General features: G+C 52.4%; 1 protein-coding gene across 1 annotated transcript in view; it reads left to right on the top strand.

The window, feature by feature from the left end:
• The first annotated feature begins 3,489 nt into the window (after nucleotides 1-3,489).
• ERICH1 (glutamate rich 1) overlaps nucleotides 3,490-19,711 on the top strand; it is a 57,573-nt gene continuing 41,351 nt past the window's right edge. Inside the window, exons 1-2 of the mRNA XM_078069908.1 lie at nucleotides 3,490-3,604; nucleotides 15,166-15,297. Coding sequence (XP_077926034.1) covers nucleotides 3,583-3,604; nucleotides 15,166-15,297 — 154 coding nt within the window. The 5' untranslated portion in view covers nucleotides 3,490-3,582. The remainder of the gene's footprint in view (nucleotides 3,605-15,165; nucleotides 15,298-19,711) is intronic.

Below are 19,711 nucleotides of genomic sequence, written 5' to 3' on the forward strand. Positions count from 1 at the left end.
CTGGCTGAGCAAGTCCTGTACCTTCTAGAGAGGCTGCCAGCAGGGTTTGGGGGCAGCAGGTGAGTGCAAGGGGATTGTGCAGAGAAGCACAGTGAATCCTGAGGGCAGCTTCTGCCAGAGTCCTGGGGAAGCACTGGGATTTGGACAAGAAAGGAGCGGGGTGGGGAAGGGGATGTGGGAAGAAGGAAGAGCCGGCACGAGGATGCAGGCAGGTGGAAGGAAGGGGGCAGGTGGAAGACCCGCCCTGCGTGCCCAGAACATCGGAGTAAGCGGAACAAAGTAGACTAGGGACAGAGCGGCACGGAAGAATCTGCAGAACAGTCTGGGGTTTACATGACATCGGAAGGACGCCAAGTAGTATCTTGTATTCAGTAAGACCTGATGTGGGGTTTTGAGCAGGGACGGAGGATGTTGTTCTACAGAGACAATCATGGCATTCGTGGACAAAGTTTCAGCTCTCCCTTCCCAATTTGTACACATTTTATTTCCTTGTCCTATTACTTGAGCAGGACTTCTGGGGCCATGTGGGAAAGTGTGGTGGGAAGGGACACCATGAAATAGAGGGTTAACATGATGTAGCCACAGGGTTTTTGTAGATGCTCTTTATCAAGCTGAAGTCCCCCTCTGTTCCTAGTCTGAAGAGTTTTTATCATGAACACGTGTTGGGTTTTGTCAAATGCCTTTTCTGCATCTATTGATACGTTCGTGTAATTTTGTACTTAGCTTAAAAGTGATGGATTACCTTCACTGATTCTGAATGGCAGTGAGATTTTTAAGACATTTTGGCTGCAATGAGAAGACTGGAGGGGGTGGGAGTGAGGAAGCAAGAGTGGAATTGGGGAGCTCAGTTTAAAATGCCTGGAGGAGGGGCGTCTGGGTGGCTCAGTCTGTTAAGTGTCTCCCTTTGGCTCAGGTCATGATCCTGGGGTCCTGGGATGGAGCCCTGTATCGGGCTCCCTGCTCAGCAGAGAACCTGTTTCTCCCTCTCCCTCTGCCCCTCCCCATTGCTCGTGCTCTCTCTTTCTCTCTCTGTCAAATAAATAAATAAAATCTTTTAAAAAGGCCTGGAGGAATTCTAGTGAGAGATGATGAAGACAGCGGGGGCCAGAAACACTGCAGGGAGAACACCCTCGTGGTTTTTCTGGGCAGGTTATGAGGGGAGAGAGAGGGAGGAGAGGAAGCACAGGGATCCCACGTCTGGCTCTGCACCTGGGCAGGTGGCACTCCTGCGAGGACACCGGGTGGCAGGTGCACACTGGTCAGCCTGCACTGGACCCGGGGACGTGAGGTCCTGTGACCTAGGAGCAGGCACACGGGGGTGGATGCAGGAGACACGCCACAGATGACAAAGTGGAGGCTGACTTTGTCGTCAATTCTTTCAAATTTGTGTCTGAAAGGGATTAAGGACTTAGGGCGGGAGGACAATCGGGTTTCTGGGAAGATTTTTTGTAAAGCTGCCAAGTCCCGAGTGGGCTTGAACTCTGGTGGGGTGTGGCAGAAGGGAAGGACAAGTTCAAGATGCAGCCTCCTCGAGGACATTAGTCCAGCGAGTAACCCCTCCTCCTGCACCAACATGTTTTACGTAACTTTATTTCTTACAACAGTTTCACGTTCACAGAATTGAGGGGAAGGTGCAGAGACTTCACGTGTACTGCCTGCCTCCCCCCACCCCAGCCCCCCATCATCCACATCCCCACCAGATGGTACCTCTGTTACAACAATGAGCCCACACTGACCATCATCATCCGGAGTCCATCGTGAATCCCGTCGGGGCTCACTCTCGGTGTTGGACATTCTGTGGGTCTGGACCAGTGAATGGTTACCCGGACTCACTGGTCCCCTGAACTCTAAAGTCCCAGTCAACTGTTTAATGGATGCCTACATTTACGGGTCTAGCGAGCCTCTCAAACTTCACGGGGCAGATGCTGCCGGCCGCCCCCAAGGATGATCCTCTCAGAGGCTTCCCATCTGCTCCGTGTGACTCCATCCTTCCGGTTTCCGGAACAACACCGTGGACACATGCCACACTGCTCTTCTTCAGAGCCCACACAGGTCAACATGAAAACCTCTTTTGCTTTGTCGTCAAATACGTCCGAAATCCGAGGACGGCTTCCTACAACCTCGGAAGCTACCAGCACCCTGATGCTGGCCACCGAGGTCTCTCCAGGTGCGATGGACTCACGCTGGTCTCCCTGCTTCCTCAAGGGACTTAAGATGTAGGTCAGAGAAGTTCACTCCTCCGCTCCAGCAGGCTGATGATTTTCCATGGCTCGCTGGGAAACGTAGAGTTGTGATAATCCCCTTTGGGCCCGTGTCCCCAACATGGAGGCCTGTTTCCTGCCTGATGGCATCCGCCCCTCTGCCCTCCCTGGTTCCGCTGCAGACACCGTCCCCCAGGAGCCTCGGGGCACATGTGCGTCCCCTCTGCTGAGTGCTCTCTGCCTGGTTATCACCAAGCCTTGCTCCTCTGCGGCTAGCCTGGCCCACTTGACCTTCCTGTGGAGCCTTCCTGACCGCCACACTCGTGTCCACGTGACATGCCGTGTGTCTCCCTTCATCCCCTTCCCGTCTCCCAACATCAGACTTTTCACGACGTGTCCGCAGCATCTGGAACAGTGCCTGACATGGACAGACTCTGGGCTCTGGGAAAATCTATTTTCCAAGAAGTAAATTTGAGAAAGGGAGCAAACAATAAGTCAAGGTCTTAGAGCAGGTGCAGGGGTTGGATGGGGGCGCACAGGGAAGAAACCCACCAGGGGAACGTGGACCTGCGGGGAAGAGGGACGGGGAGGGCAGTGGTCTTCCCCATGGCCGTCAGCAGGCTCTCTTCTTCGCCTTGGCCTTCACACCCCTAGTTCTGGGGTACCTTAGGACACCTGGTGCAGGGTGGGCGCTAAGCAGGCCCAGCACTGCTCCCATCCCTGCAGCACCAGCGCCCCTGATGTGGGGCCTCGGAACCCGGGGTGACACCGTGGGTGGTCACCAAGCCACACTACCAGCCTCCCCTCCCACCGTGCCTCTTCTCCCCATGACCCCCTCCCGCTGACCCCCTTCCCCGTGATCTCCTCCCGCTCATCCCTCTCCCTTTGACTCCCCCTTCCCCGTGACCCCCTCCCGCTGACCCCCTAGTCATGACCCCTCCCTAAACTTACAGTGTTGTATTTCAATTATATGTCAGTAAAACTGGGGAAAAAATAAATCCTTCCCTTTCTTCATTTGAATGTTGATGATTAAATGGTAATGAGGAGGAGATAGTTTAAGAGGGTTCATATGAGACTGGAGTTCCCTGCATCTCCTGACTTTCTTCTAAGGCGCTGAAACGGAACGCGGCTAAGCCAGGATTCAATCACTTCCCTCTGAGCATGCTCGAAGCACCCCCACGGCCACGCCCGCAGCCCCCGTACGAGCCAATCCACAGCCGGAGGGCGGCTGATTGGCAGCCAGCGGGAAAGACCCTGGATCCTGATTGGGCACGTCCGTTGTTGTGGGCGGGCCTAGAGGGCCGGGACCCGGAAGCCTCGCCGTGCGGCTCCGGCCGCGAAGTGGGTCCCGCGGGGATAAAGCTCGGGTCGCCGGATCTCCATGGCAGCGCTGCGGCAGCAAGGTACGCTGGGTAGGGGTCTGGGGGCAAAGGCGGGCGGCGCAGGTGGGGAGCGGGGGCGCGGCCCGCCCAGATCCTGCTCTAGGACCCAGACCCCGGACCCCCGGCCCGCCTCCCTCTTGGATCCCAGAGCCCTATCCACGTCCGTCCTGTACCGGGACCCCGGCCCACCTCCCGCCCGGACCCCAGACCCCAGAGCCCTGTCCACCTCCCGCCCGGACCCAGGACCCTAGTCCGCCTTCCTCTTGGATCCCAGAGCCCCGCCCACCTTTTGCCGGACTCTGGACCCTGGCCCACCTCCCGTCCAGACCCCAGACCCAGACCCAGGCGGATGTTGGCGCTGGGGGCCCGAGAGGACCACCGGGGCGGCCGGGAGGACCCCAGGACCCCAGGTATCTCTGGGATCCGTACCCCAGCCCTGGGTGTCCAAAGGCCCTGGGCGGAGGCGACAAGGCCCGTGGGACCCCGAAGGAGCGGGGAACACCTTTCTGTGAAGGAGTATGGGATTTGCAGGGGCGGGGGTCGGTCCCCAAAGACTTTGCAGAGACCTGCAGCTTGTAGTGGAGCATACACTGTGGGACTGTTTTCCTCCCTTGGAACAGGTCCGAAGCTCTCTGAGCCTCATTTGCTTCATCTGTAAAATGGACGTAATACTCTACCTTGTAACAGCGTTCATTAACTGATATTTTCAACCAGCACCCAAGGGGTGGAATACATTTAATTGGCTAACATTTCGGTACCTTAGAATTGAATGTGGGAAGATGCAGGGAACTCCCATCTCATCAAGGTGCAACTAAATCTCATCCCACTCAGTCATCAGCATTCAGGTGAAGAAGGGGAAGGTTTTATGTTTTCCCAGTTTTACTGAGATATGATTGACGTTCAACCCTGTATAAGTTTAACGTGTGTGGCATAGAGACTTGACATGCATGCACACTGCAAATTCATCACAGTAAGTTAACATCCGTGTTTTTCCTTGTGGTGAGAACTTTTAGGACTTTCTCTCTTAGCAACTTTCAAATATAGCACACAGCATCGTAGACTAGGGTCACCATGCTGCACATCACGTCCCAGGAGGTATTAACTCTACAGCTGGAAGTTTGTACCTTTGGCCACTTTCCTCCAGTTCCTTCCCTCCACCCCTCACCCCTTCTGTTAACCACTAATCCGTTCTCTGTATCTACGCATTCAGGGGTTTTTAGAAGCCACACATAAGTAAGACCATATGGTATTTGTCTTTGACTTATTTCATTTAGCATAGGCCCTCAGGGTCCACCTGTGTGGTTGCAAATGGCAAGATTTCCTTCTTTTTTAATGGCTGTACCATTCCGTATATACACTACAGCATCTTTATCTGTTCATCCATCCTGGATGGACCCTCAGGCTGTTCCGTGTCTGGGCTATTGTAAACAGTGCTTCAGTGAACATGGGGGTGCACATACCTCTTTGAGCTCCAGATTTTATTTCCTCTGAATAAATATCCAAAAGTGCAATCACTGGGTCGCAGGATAGTTCTATTTCTAACTTTCTGAGGAAGCTCCACACTGTTTTCCAGAGTGCCTGCACCAGCTTGCATTCCCACCAACACTGTAAGAGGGTTCCCCTTTCTCCACATCCTTGCCAACATTTGTTATTTTTTGCCTTTTTGATTATTCCCATTCTAAGAGGTGTGAGGTGATCTCTTGCTGTGGTTTGGATTTGCATTTCCCTGGCGATGAGTGGTGTTGAACATCTTTCCATGTGTCTGTTGCCCATCTGGACGTCTCCTATAGAAGCATTTCTATTCAGATCCTCTGCCCATTTTTTTAATTGGCTTGGTATTTTGCTGTTGAGTTGTGTACATTCTTCATATATTTTGGGCATGAACACCTTTCAGATGCATGACTGGCAGGCATCTTCTCCCGGTCCCTAGACTTCTACATCGTGTTGGTGGCTTTCTGTCCTGTGCAGAAGCCTTTTGGTTTGATGTGTCCCACTTGTGGATTTTCACTTTTGTTCCTTGTGCTTTAAGTTTCCTGTCCAAAAAACCATCACCAAGACCCATATCGAGAAGCTCTTTCCCTGTGTTTTCTTCTAGGAGTTTATGTTTTCAGGTAAAAGTGAAGGTTTTTTGATACATTTCTTATGTTACTTGGATTGGTTCAGGCCATGATTATTTATTTTTTCTTTTCTACATTTAAAATGGATGATTGTGGTTTTGCCCTTTGAAATGAAAAGTCGAGTGTCCATTATAGTTAATAAGCACTTGCTTAAAATAAGAAATGGAAACTAATTTCTCAGTAAGGCAGAATATGGAGAGCAGTGATTAGAGTTCCTATCTCTGTGGCTTCCTTTATAGGAGAACACTGTGCGCACGCCTCCCTACTGTTCTGCACCCTGCTGAGTCCTGACTTCCTCCTATGAGCTTGAAAAACCATCACAGGTTGAAATGGCTTAATTTCTAACCAGTCGGATGTTAGTCTCCAAAATGAACATTAACAGATCTTGAGCACTCAGACCACTGTTCTCACATACGCTGGAAGCAGGAGCGAAGACTCTGCCGGCTTGTGAGCGGGCCTCCTGCAGGTGGCCACCCTGGATCTCTGCGCTGCCTGCAAGCCCAAGCAGTCGTGCCCGTCACCAGGGGTCCTTCCTGGACTGCACAGCCACTCTTTCTCTTCATCCCCGTCTCGCATCCCACGTGTGTTTGTGACCCTTCCAAGCCTGACACTGTACTCTTCCCTCTGCAAGAAAGTAGAGTCATCTGAGTGCACCTTGTCAAGCTGTCAAAACCTTTCGCAGCTCACCAGATTGAGATGAATGAAACCTTGCATTGTTTTCCTCGGTCAGGGACCTTCTTCTCTAAAAACAGCCTCCTTTTCCCATTGGATCGGTGATAGAATTGTCAAAGTGAGGTTTTAAGACACTGCAGTTGGAAGGACGGATTAGTAAGTCTTTTTTTTTTTTTTTAAAGATTTTGTTTGTTTATTTATTTATTTGACAGAGAGAGAGAAACAGCATGAGAGGGGATAGGGTCAGAGGGAGAAGCAGGCTTCCCGCTGAGCCGGGAGCCCAATGTGGGACTCGATCCCAGGACTCCGGGATCATGACCTGAGCCGAAGGCAGTTGCTTAACCAACTGAGCCACCCAGGTGCCCTGGATTAGTAAGTCTTGGAAGTCTACAACTTAAGTGGGAAACAAAATATTAGTTTTGTGAGTCTTTTTAACAATATCACTGACGAGCATGCCTCTGGGACAACACTTATGCTTCCAGAAACACTTATGGGGGAGATTGCAGTTGGAAAAAGATTCTAAGCACCCGTGACTTGTCGAAGCCTACAATTTGTGTGGCGAGCGGAGAAAGCCATGGCTGGTGCAGACTTGCCCTCACAGCTCTGCTCTCTCGCTGCCCAGCCCCCCTTCAGAGACACAGGGTCGCTGCAGAGCTCTCACTTCACACTCACGCACGCAGCAAATGTTCACTGAGTCTGCTGAGTGTGTGTGACCTCTCGTTCAGGCCCTGGGAACGCAGCAGGGAATCAAACGCTTTCATTCTAGGCAGGTCCCAGGTTGTTCCTTTGGGCTAGGGTCATGGTTGCGGGTGAGCCACATCCCAGGAAAAAGATACTGCGCTCTGGCATGGACCGAGAAAGCGTGACAGGCTGCAGCAGTGACTCTAGGGGCTTCCCTGAAGGCAGAGTGCTTCCGCCAGGTCCTGAATCCTCCTGACACCCAAATTTCTCCTGAGACGATTTGTAGCGAAACTCTGCGGGATTCATGGGGAGGATGTTTTGCCTTTGCAGCGATACGACTTGAGTAAGAAGCAAATTTTTTTTTTAATGTGCTCTATTTTATGTGGGAAAATGTGTGAATGGTACTAGCAGATGTCTCCTAGGCCAGACTTTGCAAGCCTCTGGGAGGTAACAGGCAGACCTGGAATGAACAGCTCTCCGTAACTGAAGCGAGTCCCATGAAGGCCCCCATATCCTAAGCGGTCTTCCTTTGTGCTGCGGGAGACTGGGTGAATATCCAGCATGTAATCAAGTGCTGGATCAGGTGGGGACCGGCTGGCTCCGAGGAGCCGAGGTAGAGGAAGCAGCACGACAGCATTGGGAATCGGGAAGGATGTCCAGGCGGATTGGGCGGCAGCTGCCACGGGCCGGCTCCCTATGGAATGGGCGATCCCGGGGACGGCGCGGGCTGCAGGAGTGTCTGGTCCCCATCTCACACGGTGCTGGCCTCAGGAGCTGCACAGGTCACTCTTCAAATGAGTGACCAGGCGTAGTGTCCCTGCCACCTACCTAACAGGTGCCTCCCCTGCCTTTCCGGGTGCCTTCTTGTAGTGGGAGCGGCGTATTTCATGAGGTAGCTCATCCATTTTTAGAAAGCCTGACTGTGGTACGTCTCCCTGGGTCTAGTTTTGCTGCTTGGAGCCTGAGCAGCGAGTGTGGTAGCCCCTCACGCGATGGTGCCTCCTCAGAGTCTCGAGCACCCCGTCGTCCCTGCCTCCCAGCTCCACACTCCCAGACAACAGGGAGTAAGACAGCGGCCCTGGGGGACAGATGTTTCCTGAAAAAACTGGACATGGGGACTGACCTCGTAAGTCCGGAGACACCTGGTGGGCAGTTACAGCCTGCTGTCTCTTGGATTTGGCACAAGTCAGTTTGGGGTATGTTGATAGAGTGGGTTCCACCACCTGAAACCAGGTGCCCAGCGCTAGAATGCTTCTGGTCTGAGGGAGGGGGGCCCCTCTGAGGGCACCCCTGTAATCCTCAGTTGTCTCGTCTGTAGGCTGGGGCTGTCCTGGGTTCTTCCCTGATGTGGTTGTCAGATGCAGCCACAAGAGGGCTCGGAGCAGAGGCTCAGGAAGATCAAGGCCGTTATACTCATGGGTCCTAGAGACGGAAAGCACATCAGGCCACCCCATGCTGGGCCACCCGGGGGGGGGGGGGGGGGGGGAAGCACTAGGTCAGGAGGCAGGCAGGGGAAGATTCAGACAATGGCCTTTGTTGGGGTTTCCATGGGATAGGCAGTCAGGTCACAGTAAACAATTTAGGTCTGGCTAGTTTGAACAGTTTTGGTGGGCTTTGAGCAATAAGGATGGCCCTTAGTTGCCTGGCACCGGGCCTGGGATGATCAGGGCAGAGGAGTATTGCTCCTGGGTGCGGGGAAGGTGGGGGAGGCAGAGCAGAGGGGTGTTGCTCTGGGTGTGGTAGGTGGGGGAGGCCAGGCTCCGGATGGATTCGTTTGCATATCAAAGATACTCTGCTTTGCTGTGTCCTCAGTGTGGGCAGGCCCTGGGAGGGGCAGTCTCTCCAGCCAGGAAGGTTTTTAAAATGTCAAAAAATGATAATAAAGTTAATCCGTGAACAACTGGGGTTTGAACTGCATGGGTCCACTTGGACGTGGGTTTTCCCATCAATACAGTATAGTTCTGTTTTCTCTTCCTTATGATTTTCTTAGTGACATTTTCTTCTCTCTAGTATCCATTGTGAGAATACACTACGTGACACACGTAACAGACAGAATAAGTGTTGATCAGCTGTTCGTTACTGGTGAGCTTTCTGGCCAGCGGCAGGCTAGAGTAGTTGGGGTCAGAGGTTATACGGGGGTTTTCAGCCGCACAGGGTCCATGTCCAAACCCCGCGCGGCTCGGGGCAGCGGCACACTGAGGATCCAGTGCAGGCAGCTCGTGGTGACGCTGGCGTTGTCCTGACGACTCCGTCGGGCGCGCGGTGAAGTGCTAGGTCCAAGGTCACAGCCCGGCTGACAGGGACACAGCAGCCAGGCCACCAGCGTGGACGCCGTTCGGGGCCCTGGCGTAGGGGCTGGAGAGCAGGCCAGTACCCCACCTCGAAGACACAGCAGCAGGAGGCCCGGTCCCTGAGTGGAGGGCGGTTTCAGGACACCGAGTAGCGGGCACCTCCCCGTCTGTGTCCTCCCGGAGCCCCCCAGAGCAGGCGGGTCACCTAACCACTCCTGTGGGTGACCCGGCTGCCAGTCTCGCCTTGCGTGCTTTGGGTGGAATTCAAGATCTGGTGGATGAAAAAGCCAGTGTTCATGGACTGGGAAAAATGGAAGTCTTGGAGTAGACATGGTAGGCTACCCTGTGTGTCCCCAGGAGAGTAAAGCCAGTGTCTGGAGGCCGAGCGCTGGTCCCGCAGCTCCGGAGCCACCTGGCCCTGCATGCCTGCTGTGTCCCCTGGTGGGAACGCTTGTGGCTGGGACGGCTTTTCTGGCGGCTGACACAGTAAGTCACGTTAGACACTCTGCAAGGGAAAAATGAGGACAAAGTTTGGAATTTTTTAAAGTGTCAAAGTTTTGGGAGAAAATGAATATTCAGTGTCCATGTACCCTTAGACGGGAGAGCACATCAGACTGGTCATGGCGTACGTTCTGATCATGTCCCCTCAGGGCACCATTTCTGCCTTTATTTTGAGCACTGTTTCCCTCTTAATTAAAACTTCAGAAAGCTTGCCAACTCTTGCTTAAATATTTTTTTTTTTTAAGATTTTATTTATTTATTTGAGAGAGAGAGAGCACATGAGAGGGGGAGGGCCAGAGGGAGAAGCAGACTCCCCGCTGAGCAGGGAGCCCAATGCGGGACTCGATCCCGGGACTCCAGGATCATGACCTGAGCCGACGGCAGTCGCTTAACCAACTGAGCCACCCAGGCGCCCTCTTGCTTAAATCTTAGCTAATTATTCTTTCATTTATGATTCTATTATGAAGCTCATTAAGAAACTATCATTCATTAAATTAGCATATTATCCTGAACTTTCCTTTCTTGCAAAGTGATAGAGTGCTATTATCAATTTATTCCTAGATTATAGACAATGGCTAAATACCTTGCCTCATTATTGGGATAAAATGGAAGAAATAAAATATTGAATATTGTTAAGAAAGCTATAGATAGGCTGGCAGGTACTCAGCAGGCGTTTAAACATGGTCTTTCCTGAAAAGATAGAACTCAAAATACCGATTCCAAGAATACAGTAACCCTGAGAAATTTTAACTTAAAGTGTCCGTTGAAACCTGGTACACCCAAGTCAGGATGGAAACGGGGGTGACGCGACCCAGGATTTGCTGAGGTGGGGGATGTCTCCGTTCTCGGGTGCGTGCATATCTGTCGCCTGCGTGCCTTGCTCAGGCTTCGGTGAAGAGGGGGTGCGATCGCTTAGCCACTAAGCTTCTAGTAATGTCCTTTTCTAGTCTTGTTTTCGGTAGCAGTTTTCATTTAAGTATGGTTTCAAAAAGCCCGGCGACTCTCAATTCTAGATAATCACCTTTCCACTTATACATCTGTTCACTGGAAACTACATAAAGGTGTGTCATCAACCTATTTGTTCTGTGTTTTCCTCTCAAAATTTTTAAAGTTATGTGTCACTATTGTGAGGTCCCTTCTATTTTTGTGTAATTGCAGGGAGTGTGGGATCCAGTTGGTTTTACTCCTTCCCAGTAACATCCACCCTTTAAGATACAGCCTTGGGACTGATTTCCTTCCTCATGTCCCCAGATGAGCTCACACACGTTTTATTTGTCCTCTCCGAGTCCTACTTTTCCAAAGACAGTGCTTTGTAGGGATGATAACAGAGGTTTTGACATACTTGCCTAGGGAATCACGAATGAGTAAACATTTCTACTCTCACCCATTACAAGCTCTCCAAATGTACAGTGTGTATTTAGTAGAAGTAGGTGCATAGCTCTACCCCCATTTTAAGTGAAGTATACTATGTACACAAATCTTGAGGCGAATGTATATTACTTTGTGATCAGACTGAACTTTTTTAAGAGAAAACCATTCCTGATACTGATGGGATGCTTTTTCTGTACCACATATTTTTAATCTTCTTTTGCTTTTTTCAGAATGGGATATTACACAAGAAAAAGTTCCTATTTCCATTTTTTCTTTCAGAAGAGCCTTTTCGAATGGAACATGCAGCGAGTTTGCCCCAATCGGGAGCTGGCCCGGCCGGCCAGTGTGGGAGCTCGCTCACCTGCTTCCCCCGCAGATGCTCGCTGCACGCCGCACAGCGGCCCGGGCCTCCGCTCTAACAGCTCGGAACACGGGAAGGCCGTCCTGGCAATGCGACACTAACGCCTTGTTAAACATGGAACATACTCTCCCTTTCCTATACTCAACTGTTAGATTTTAAAGCCAGTAACGGCATTGAGGAAGATTTAATGTTTGTAGTGAGGAAACACACACACACACACACACACACACACACACACACACACAAGGTCAAAAGGTGCATTTCAGCAAACCAGAAGTGACAGGTGCTTTTTAAAAATGATGCTTTACTATGTACCAGTATCCTGAAAAACTACTGGTACTTTCTTTTATGTTCTGCTTTTCACATGCATCACTAAGTAGATTTGACCAGTTGGAAAACATGCCTTGATTATAGAATTAAGTCCATATTTGTAGGAAACCATCAAGCAGTTCATAGGGTACGTGTTTTATTCATAACTGTGGGCTCCGAGTAGCAGTGAGAGTTTAAGTGGCTCTAAACCATGTTTTTAGGCCTCAAATAGCTGGCTGTTTCTGTTTCAATCAACCATGAACTCTTTTAGTGCCGTGTGTGTGAAATGCCAGGATGGGTGTCTGTTGTGGGAAAAGGCTCTGGGACTCGGGCAAGCTGCAGGAGGGTCCCCTGTGAGCGGTGGTCGGAAGCGTGTGAGGAAGAGGTGATGGGGGAGGGTGCAGACAGCAGGGTGTGGTGGGTGCAGCCACGTGTGTGGCCAGAGGGGCATTTCCGCCCATTTCGAGGTGGGAAATGCTGGGGCTCAGCTCACCTTAACCCGGTGTCCTACCCAGCAGGGGCAGAATGGAACATTCCTCTCTGCCACGTAAGGAGTCACCCACAACTGTTGTTTCTAGCCGAAACTCTGGAAGCTTCCCTTCCATATATCACTGATACCACCAACATTTTTTGTAAACGCTGTGCGAAACAGGCTGTTTGTCCCCACAGTTCCGGTGGAGTGATGCTCCCAGGCACATGCCAGGACCCGTTCCGCAGAAGGCTGTGGGAACATGCCTCCTCGGCAGGTTGTGTTGGAAACACACTTTGTGCCGGGTTCCATGCTAACGACGATTCTGTAGAACATTCAACCAGATACAAGTGCGTGCGTGGAGAATCTTTTATTGCTAGGACCTGTGGTCCTAAATGCTAACGTCATTAGCACAGGCCGCTTTCCTTCACGCAGAGGAGCCCCCTGCCGTGGAAGGGGGCCACCCTCCTCCCTGGGAGCCACCAGCTGCGTTCCAGTGGGTTCTCTGAGGAGTCATTACCGTGGAGGGAGCCCTTTGGAATTTTGAAACCCAAATTCCCAACCAGAACGGGGCAGTGGGAGTTACTCCTAGTAGGGATGCTGGCCGACAATGTGATGAAACCGGGAGGCCGAGGGTCCCCATGCCCCAGCTGTGGCGGGACGGCACCGCCCCCAAGAATCTGGGAGCCCCACGTGCTGGCTCCCAGCGGTCTGGTTTCTGCCGCTCGGCTGCCTGCCACCCCAGAGCAGCGCTCTCCCGTTCTGTTGAGTTCTTTCTAAATTTACAAATTAGTTTTATTAACCTTTCCCCTCACCTTTTCCAGGATGCTGTTTTGAGATTCATGCCTGTTCCTTATCCACACTTCCATCAGGACAGAAATATTTATTCATTATGACAGCTTTTTTCCAGTTGCAGCAGAATGCCAGCTAACCCAAACACGCGCGTGTTAGAGCGGGCTTCGGTCCCTAACTGCAGCGTGAGCTCATACAGGTGCGCTGGAGGGAACGGCCCGTGCTGCCAGCCCCGGGGCCCTGCTCTGTCTGCCCCACTGCACACCGGCCCCGGGGTCGGCTGTGTGACCTGCACGTGGACCGGCCCTGTAGGGGGACACTTCGTACCCAGCGCCTGAACCCCAAATTCAGAAACTGGTTCATAGTCGGTACTTTACACAGAAACTCAGAGAGATAAGAACATTGGAGGGAAGGAAGACCACTTACAAACCCAAAAGTAAACACCTGAGTTCATACCACTACCCAGGCCTGCGGCCCTCTCTTCCCAGCCTGGCTCCTGTCCCCGGTGTCCACACCTATGGCCATCCCAGGCTGCCAGTCCTGTGGGGAGGGGGTCCTCTGATGGACCAAGCTGGGGGTCCCCTGATGGAAAGTGCAGGGGCCCTTGAAGGATAGTCCTGGGGGTCCTTAGGGGTGAGTTCTGGGGGGTCCTCTGATGGATGGTCCTGGGGGGACTACTGGGGGGGTCTTCTGATGGATGGTCCTGGGGGTCCTTTGGGGACAGTGCTCGGGGGATCCTCTGATAGATGGCCTGGGGGTCTTCTCATGGACAGTCCTGGGGGGGTCCTCTGATGGACATTCCTGGGGTCCTCTAATGGATGGTCCTGGGAGTACTCTGATGGACGGTCCTAGGGGTCCTCTGATGGATGGTCCTGGGGTACTTGGGGGACAGTGCTGGGGGCCCTCTGATGGATAATGCTGGGTGTCCTCTGGGGGACAGTCCTGAGGGTCTTCTTATAGACAGTGCTGGGGAGTCTTTGGGGGGACAGTGCTAGGGGGGTGTCTGATGGACAGTGCTGGGGGGTCCTCAGGACAGTGCTGGGGGTCCTTGGGGGGACAGTGCTAGGGGGGTCGCTGATGGACAGTGCTGGGGGGTCCTAGGGGATGGTGCTGGGGAGTCCTCAGGACAGTGCTGGGGGGTCCTTGGGGGGACAGTGCTGGGGGGTCTCTGATGGACAGTGCTGGGGGGTCCTAGGGGATGGTGTTGGGGAGTCCTCAGGACAGTGCTGGGGGTCCTTGGGGGAACAGTGCTAGGGGGGTCTCTGATGGACAGTGCTGGGGGGTCCTAGGGGATGGTGCTGGGCAGTCCTCAGGACAGTGCTGGGGGTCCTTGGGGGGACAGTGCTAGGGGGGTCTCTGATGGACAGTGCTGGGGGGTCCTAGGGGATGGTGCTGGGCAGTCCTCAGGACAGTGCTGGGGGTCCTTGGGGGGACAGTGCTAGGGGGGTCTCTGATGGACAGTGCTGGGGGGTCCTAGGGGATGGTGCTGGGCAGTCCTCAGGACAGTGCTGGGGGTCCTTGGGGGGACAGTGCTAGGGGGGTCTCTGATGGACAGTGCTGGGGGGTCCTAGGGGATGGTGCTGGGCAGTCCTCAGGACAGTGCTGGGGGTCCTTGGGGGGACAGTGCTAGGGGGGTCTCTGATGGACAGTGCTGGGGGGTCCTAGGGGATGGTGCTGGGCAGTCCTCAGGACAGTGCTGGGGGTCCTTGGGGGGACAGTGCTAGGGGGGTCTCTGATGGACAGTGCTGGGGGGTCCTAGGGGATGGTGCTGGGCAGTCCTCAGGACAGTGCTGGGGGTCCTTGGGGGGACAGTGCTAGGGGGGTCTCTGATGGACAGTGCTGGGGGGTCCTAGGGGATGGTGCTGGGGAGTCCTCAGGACAGTGCTGGGGGGTCCTCACACACATTCCCTTTTCTCTCAGGTGGTAGTGTCAGGCTATGTATTTTACATAAAATCCATTTGTGATTTAAACTGCCGTGAATAATTCCTCCTTCTCTTTTCTTTGTGAATTGGTTGTAGCGTTTGTGGAAAAAGTGCTGAGGAGGCTTTTCCCTAGTGTTCCCTGTGGCCAAGAAAAGAGCGCACCCGTGACACCAGCTTCCGACAAACCAGCCGGGAGAGTGACCGCTGAGGAGGTCCCCACGCTGACAGGTGAGGGGCTTGTGGGGGGTCACCGACGGTTTCCTGACGACCGTCCTGTCTGCCCTGGGGCAGGCGGCTGTGGCCTGGCTGCGGGGGTGCTGAGCTCCGGGGTCCCAGTCCAGTGCGCTTGGGGAGAGAAGCTGGTGCTGGTGGCGCCTTCATCAGAGGCCAGCTCAGGACTTTGCTGGGTGCTTGAGTTCACTCGCAAGCCCTTCTCTGGTCCTAGAGACGACCGCTGACCCCGCCGGCCTTGTCCTCTGCCACTGCCACTCTGTCCCAGGCCCTGCTTCACTTGTGTCCACGCGGCCCGGGCTCCTGACGGCTCCCCTGCTTTCCTCCCTCATCCACTGGTCCTTGGCAGAGGTCTGTGTGAGCTCCTCAAGCAGTGGGGTGGTCTGCAGCAGAGCATCATTAGCCCCCCAGCAGCAGGGGGTATCCCACCGGTGCGGGGCCACTGCGCAGGAAACGCAGGGGGACGCCATGCCGGGCTGGACACGTGAGGGCCGTGCTGTGAGCCCCCATCCTTGGTTCTGTGTCCTCTGGCATGAGCCTGCACTGGCCTTTGTTCCCACGTGACTGTTCCTGGGTGCTGGCCCCGCAGAGTGACCGTGGCGGAAGAGACAGGTTAGCTCCCTGGACGCGCGCATCCAATGACGAGCCCTTGGCTTGATCTCAGCAGACAGGCCCAGGAGTCCCACCGCTCTGCTTGCTGCCCCCGAGGCCAGGTCTGTGTGGGCAAGCCTGAGCATGGTGAGGAGACGGCCCTGTGAGTTGTGGCGGCTCGTGTCCGTGCGCAGTGGTGGCCCACGGGCAGCCGCACACACATGGGGGCGAGTGTTTGCCATCAGCATGGGGAGGGCTTCAGCTTCAGGGGCTGAGTCCAGTCCGTTCCTACACATCACTCACACCCTCTGAAGTGGCCCTGATCCTCTGGGCCACGTCTTTGCACCAGAGTTTGTGCTCGGTCACTTCGTGTCAGCAGGCACCTGTAAATACCCTTGTCGGGCCCGGACGTGTTAATTAAACGTGAAAGTACCATCGCTAGGTTCGGTTCGGAATGTGTTTATGACGCGGAAGCCGCTGGTTCGCAAGGCCCTGAAGCTGTTCTGTTCTGTCCAGGAGGTGCATGGTACGCGTCTGAGGGAGGGTCTCAGTGGACCTCCGCGCACGTTTCATCCTCAGCACCAAGAGCGCTGTCTGCGGGCCTGGCTGTGGGAGGGCAGCAGAGGCACAGACCCCCCGCGAGTGCGGAGCCCGAGGCGGGCTCGAGCCCAGGACCCTGACATCAGGACCTGAGCCGAAATCAAGAGTCAGATGCTTAACCAACTGAGCCCCCCAGGTGGCCCTGATTTTTTTTTTTTAAAGATAAAATTCACTTATGGATAAAGAAGATGTGGTATATATATACAATGGGATATTATGCAGCCATCAAAAGGAATGAGATCTTGCCATTTGCAATGATGTGGATGGAACTGGAGGATGTTATGCTGAGCGAAATAAGTCAGAGAAAGTCATGCATCATATGACCTCATTGATATGAGGAATTCTTAATCTCAGGAAACGAACTGAGGGTTGCTGGAGTGGGGGGTGGGGTGGGTGGGATGGGGTGACTGGGTGATGGACACTGGGGAGGGTATGTGCTCTGGTAAGCGCTGTGAATTGTGCAAGACTGTCGAATCTCAGATCTGTACCTCTGAAACAAATAATGCAATGTATGTTAAGAAAAAAAAAAGAAGAAGAAGAATGTAGCAGGAGGGGAAGAATGAAGGGGGGGAAATCGGAGGGGGAGACGAACCATGAGAGACGATGGACTCTGAGAAACAAACTGAGGGTTCTAGAGGGGAGGGGTTAGGGGATGGGTTAGCCTGGTGATGGGTATTGAGGAGGGCACGTTCTGCATGGAGCACTGGGTGTTATGCACAAACAATGAATCATGGAACACTACATCTAAAACTAATGATGTAATGTATGGTGATTAACATAACAATAAAAAAGAAAAAATAATTAAAAAATAAATCATTACCAACATAAAAAAAAAAAAGATAAAATTCACTTAACCTCAAGTTTACTGTTTCAACCATTTCAAAGCATCCAGTGCAGTGATTTTTAGTATATTTACAAAAGCCATGCAAACACCACCACCAACTCCAGAACATGGTTATCACTCCAGAAACAAACCCCATGCCCATTAGCAGGCACTCCCATTCCCCATCCCTACCGTCTTCTGTGGGTTTGTCTCTTCTGCACATTCCATGTACGTGGACTCCTACGCCCCGTGGCCACGCGGCACCGTGTGTTTGGGTCCGTCCACATTGTAGCGTCTACACTCCATTCCTCTCGACCACTGAAGACCACTCCATTGGATGCGTAGAGCATGCTGTGTCTATTCATTGCTCAATGGATGGCCATTTGGGTGGTTTCTGCTTCTGGGCTGTTATCAGTGATGCTGCCGTGAACATCCTTGAGCAAGTGTGTGTGTGGACATGTGTTTTCACTTGTCCTGGATGTGCACCTGGGTGTGTGCTTGCTGGTCCCATGGTAGTTCTGAGGGACGGCCACAGTGTTGTCCCTGACGGCCACCCCACGTGACACCCCCAGCAGGGGCGCGAGGGCTCCAGTCTCCCCCCTTCCCACATCTGCTATTTTCTGTTTCCTTGATGGCGGCTGTCCTAGTGGGTGTGAGGTTGTAGCTCACTGTAGTTCTGATTTTCATTTTCTTGATGACCGTGCATGGGGAGCGTCTTCTCATGCATGTGTTGGCCGTCTGCGCACCCAGAGAAATGTCTGTATGAGTCCTTGTAAGTTGGACTGTTTGTCTCTTGTTGTTGAGTTGTGAGAATTGGTTATGCTCTGGATACTAGACCCTTACCAGACGTGTGACCTGCAGATGCTTTCTTCTGTACGGTGGGTTGTCTTTCCACTTCCTTGATGTGTCCTTGGAAGCACAAAAGATTTCAAGTTTGATTGGGTCTCACATTTTTTTTTTCTTCTGTCACCTGTGGTTTCGGTGTTACATCTAAGAAACCATCGTCAAATCTAAGGTCCCAAATTTTACATCTAGGTTTTGTGGGAGTTTTAGTTTTACCTCTGATGTTGAAGTCATCGATGCCTTCCAGGTTAGCGATTGTATATGGTGTGAGGCAGGGGTCCAGATCCAGTCCTTCTCCTGGGTGTCCTTGTCCCCGCACCGTCTGTGGAGCAGATTGCTTTTCCCACTGAATGGCCTTAGCACCCTTGTCAGAAATCAATGGGCTCTAGATGTTTGGATTTATTTCCAGGCTTTCAGTTTAGTCCATTTTTCTGTATGTCTGTACTGTGCCAGGACCACACTGTTTTAATTACAGCTTGATAGTAAGTTTGGAAATCAGGAAGTAAGAGTCTTCCAACTTTGTTCTTTTTCAAGCCTGTTTTAGCTATCAGGGTCCCTTGCAATTCCACATGAATCTTAGGATCAGCTTATCCACTTCTGGGGAAAAAAAAGACAATTGGATTTTTTTTTTTTTAAGATTTTATTTATTTATTTGACAGAGAGAGAGAGAGAGCACGAGCAGGGGGAGCAGCAGAGGGAGAGGGAGAAGCAGGCTTCCCGCTGAGCAGGGAGCCTGATGCGGGGCTCGATCCCAGGACCCTGAGATCATGACCTGAGCCGAAGGCAGATGCTTAACCATCTGAGCCACCCAGGCGCCCCAAGGCAATTGGATTTTGATACAAATTGCACTGAATGTACAGAACACTGTGGGGGTGGTTGCCCTCGTAACAATATTCACTTGTCCAGTTCATGAATTTAGAACAACTTTCTGTTTAAGTCATCTTTGATTTCTTTCAACAATATTTTGTAGCTTTTACTGTTAATTTTACACTTAAAAAAAGGTTTATTTCAAAGTATTGTATTCATTTTCATACTGTTACAAGTGGAATTACTTTCTTCTTTTGGTTTCTTTTTGGAATGCTCATTGCTGGTGTGTGGAAATAATGTGAATCCCCTGACCTCAGAGCAGGCAAATGTTTCTATGGAAATTCAGGTTTTTGTGTCTTGATCTCATATCCTACAACTTTACCAGATTTATCAGCTCTAACAGTTTCGTGTGCACGTGTGCACGTGTGTGTCTTCAGCACTTCCCGCATACAAGATCATGCCATCTGCGGGGAGAGATGTTTCACTTCTTCCCGTTCAGTCTGGATGTCTTTTCTTTCTTTTTTTCCTTATTTACTTGCTGGAACATCAGTGCACCCTTGAGGGAAAGTGGCAGGGGTGGGGATGCTGGTCTCGTTGCTGGTCTTGGGGAGAGGACCCAGGCTCTCCCTCTGCACGGGATGTTTGCGTGGGCTTTGCGCACATACCCTTTGTGAGGTTGAAGTTTCCTCCCATTCCTAGTTTGTTGAATGCTTTTTTTTTTTAAACCATGAAAGAGCAACATACTTT

The sequence above is a fragment of the Halichoerus grypus genome, chromosome 3, assembly GCF_964656455.1.
Source record: "Halichoerus grypus chromosome 3, mHalGry1.hap1.1, whole genome shotgun sequence".
Taxonomy (NCBI): Eukaryota; Metazoa; Chordata; class Mammalia; order Carnivora; family Phocidae; genus Halichoerus; species Halichoerus grypus.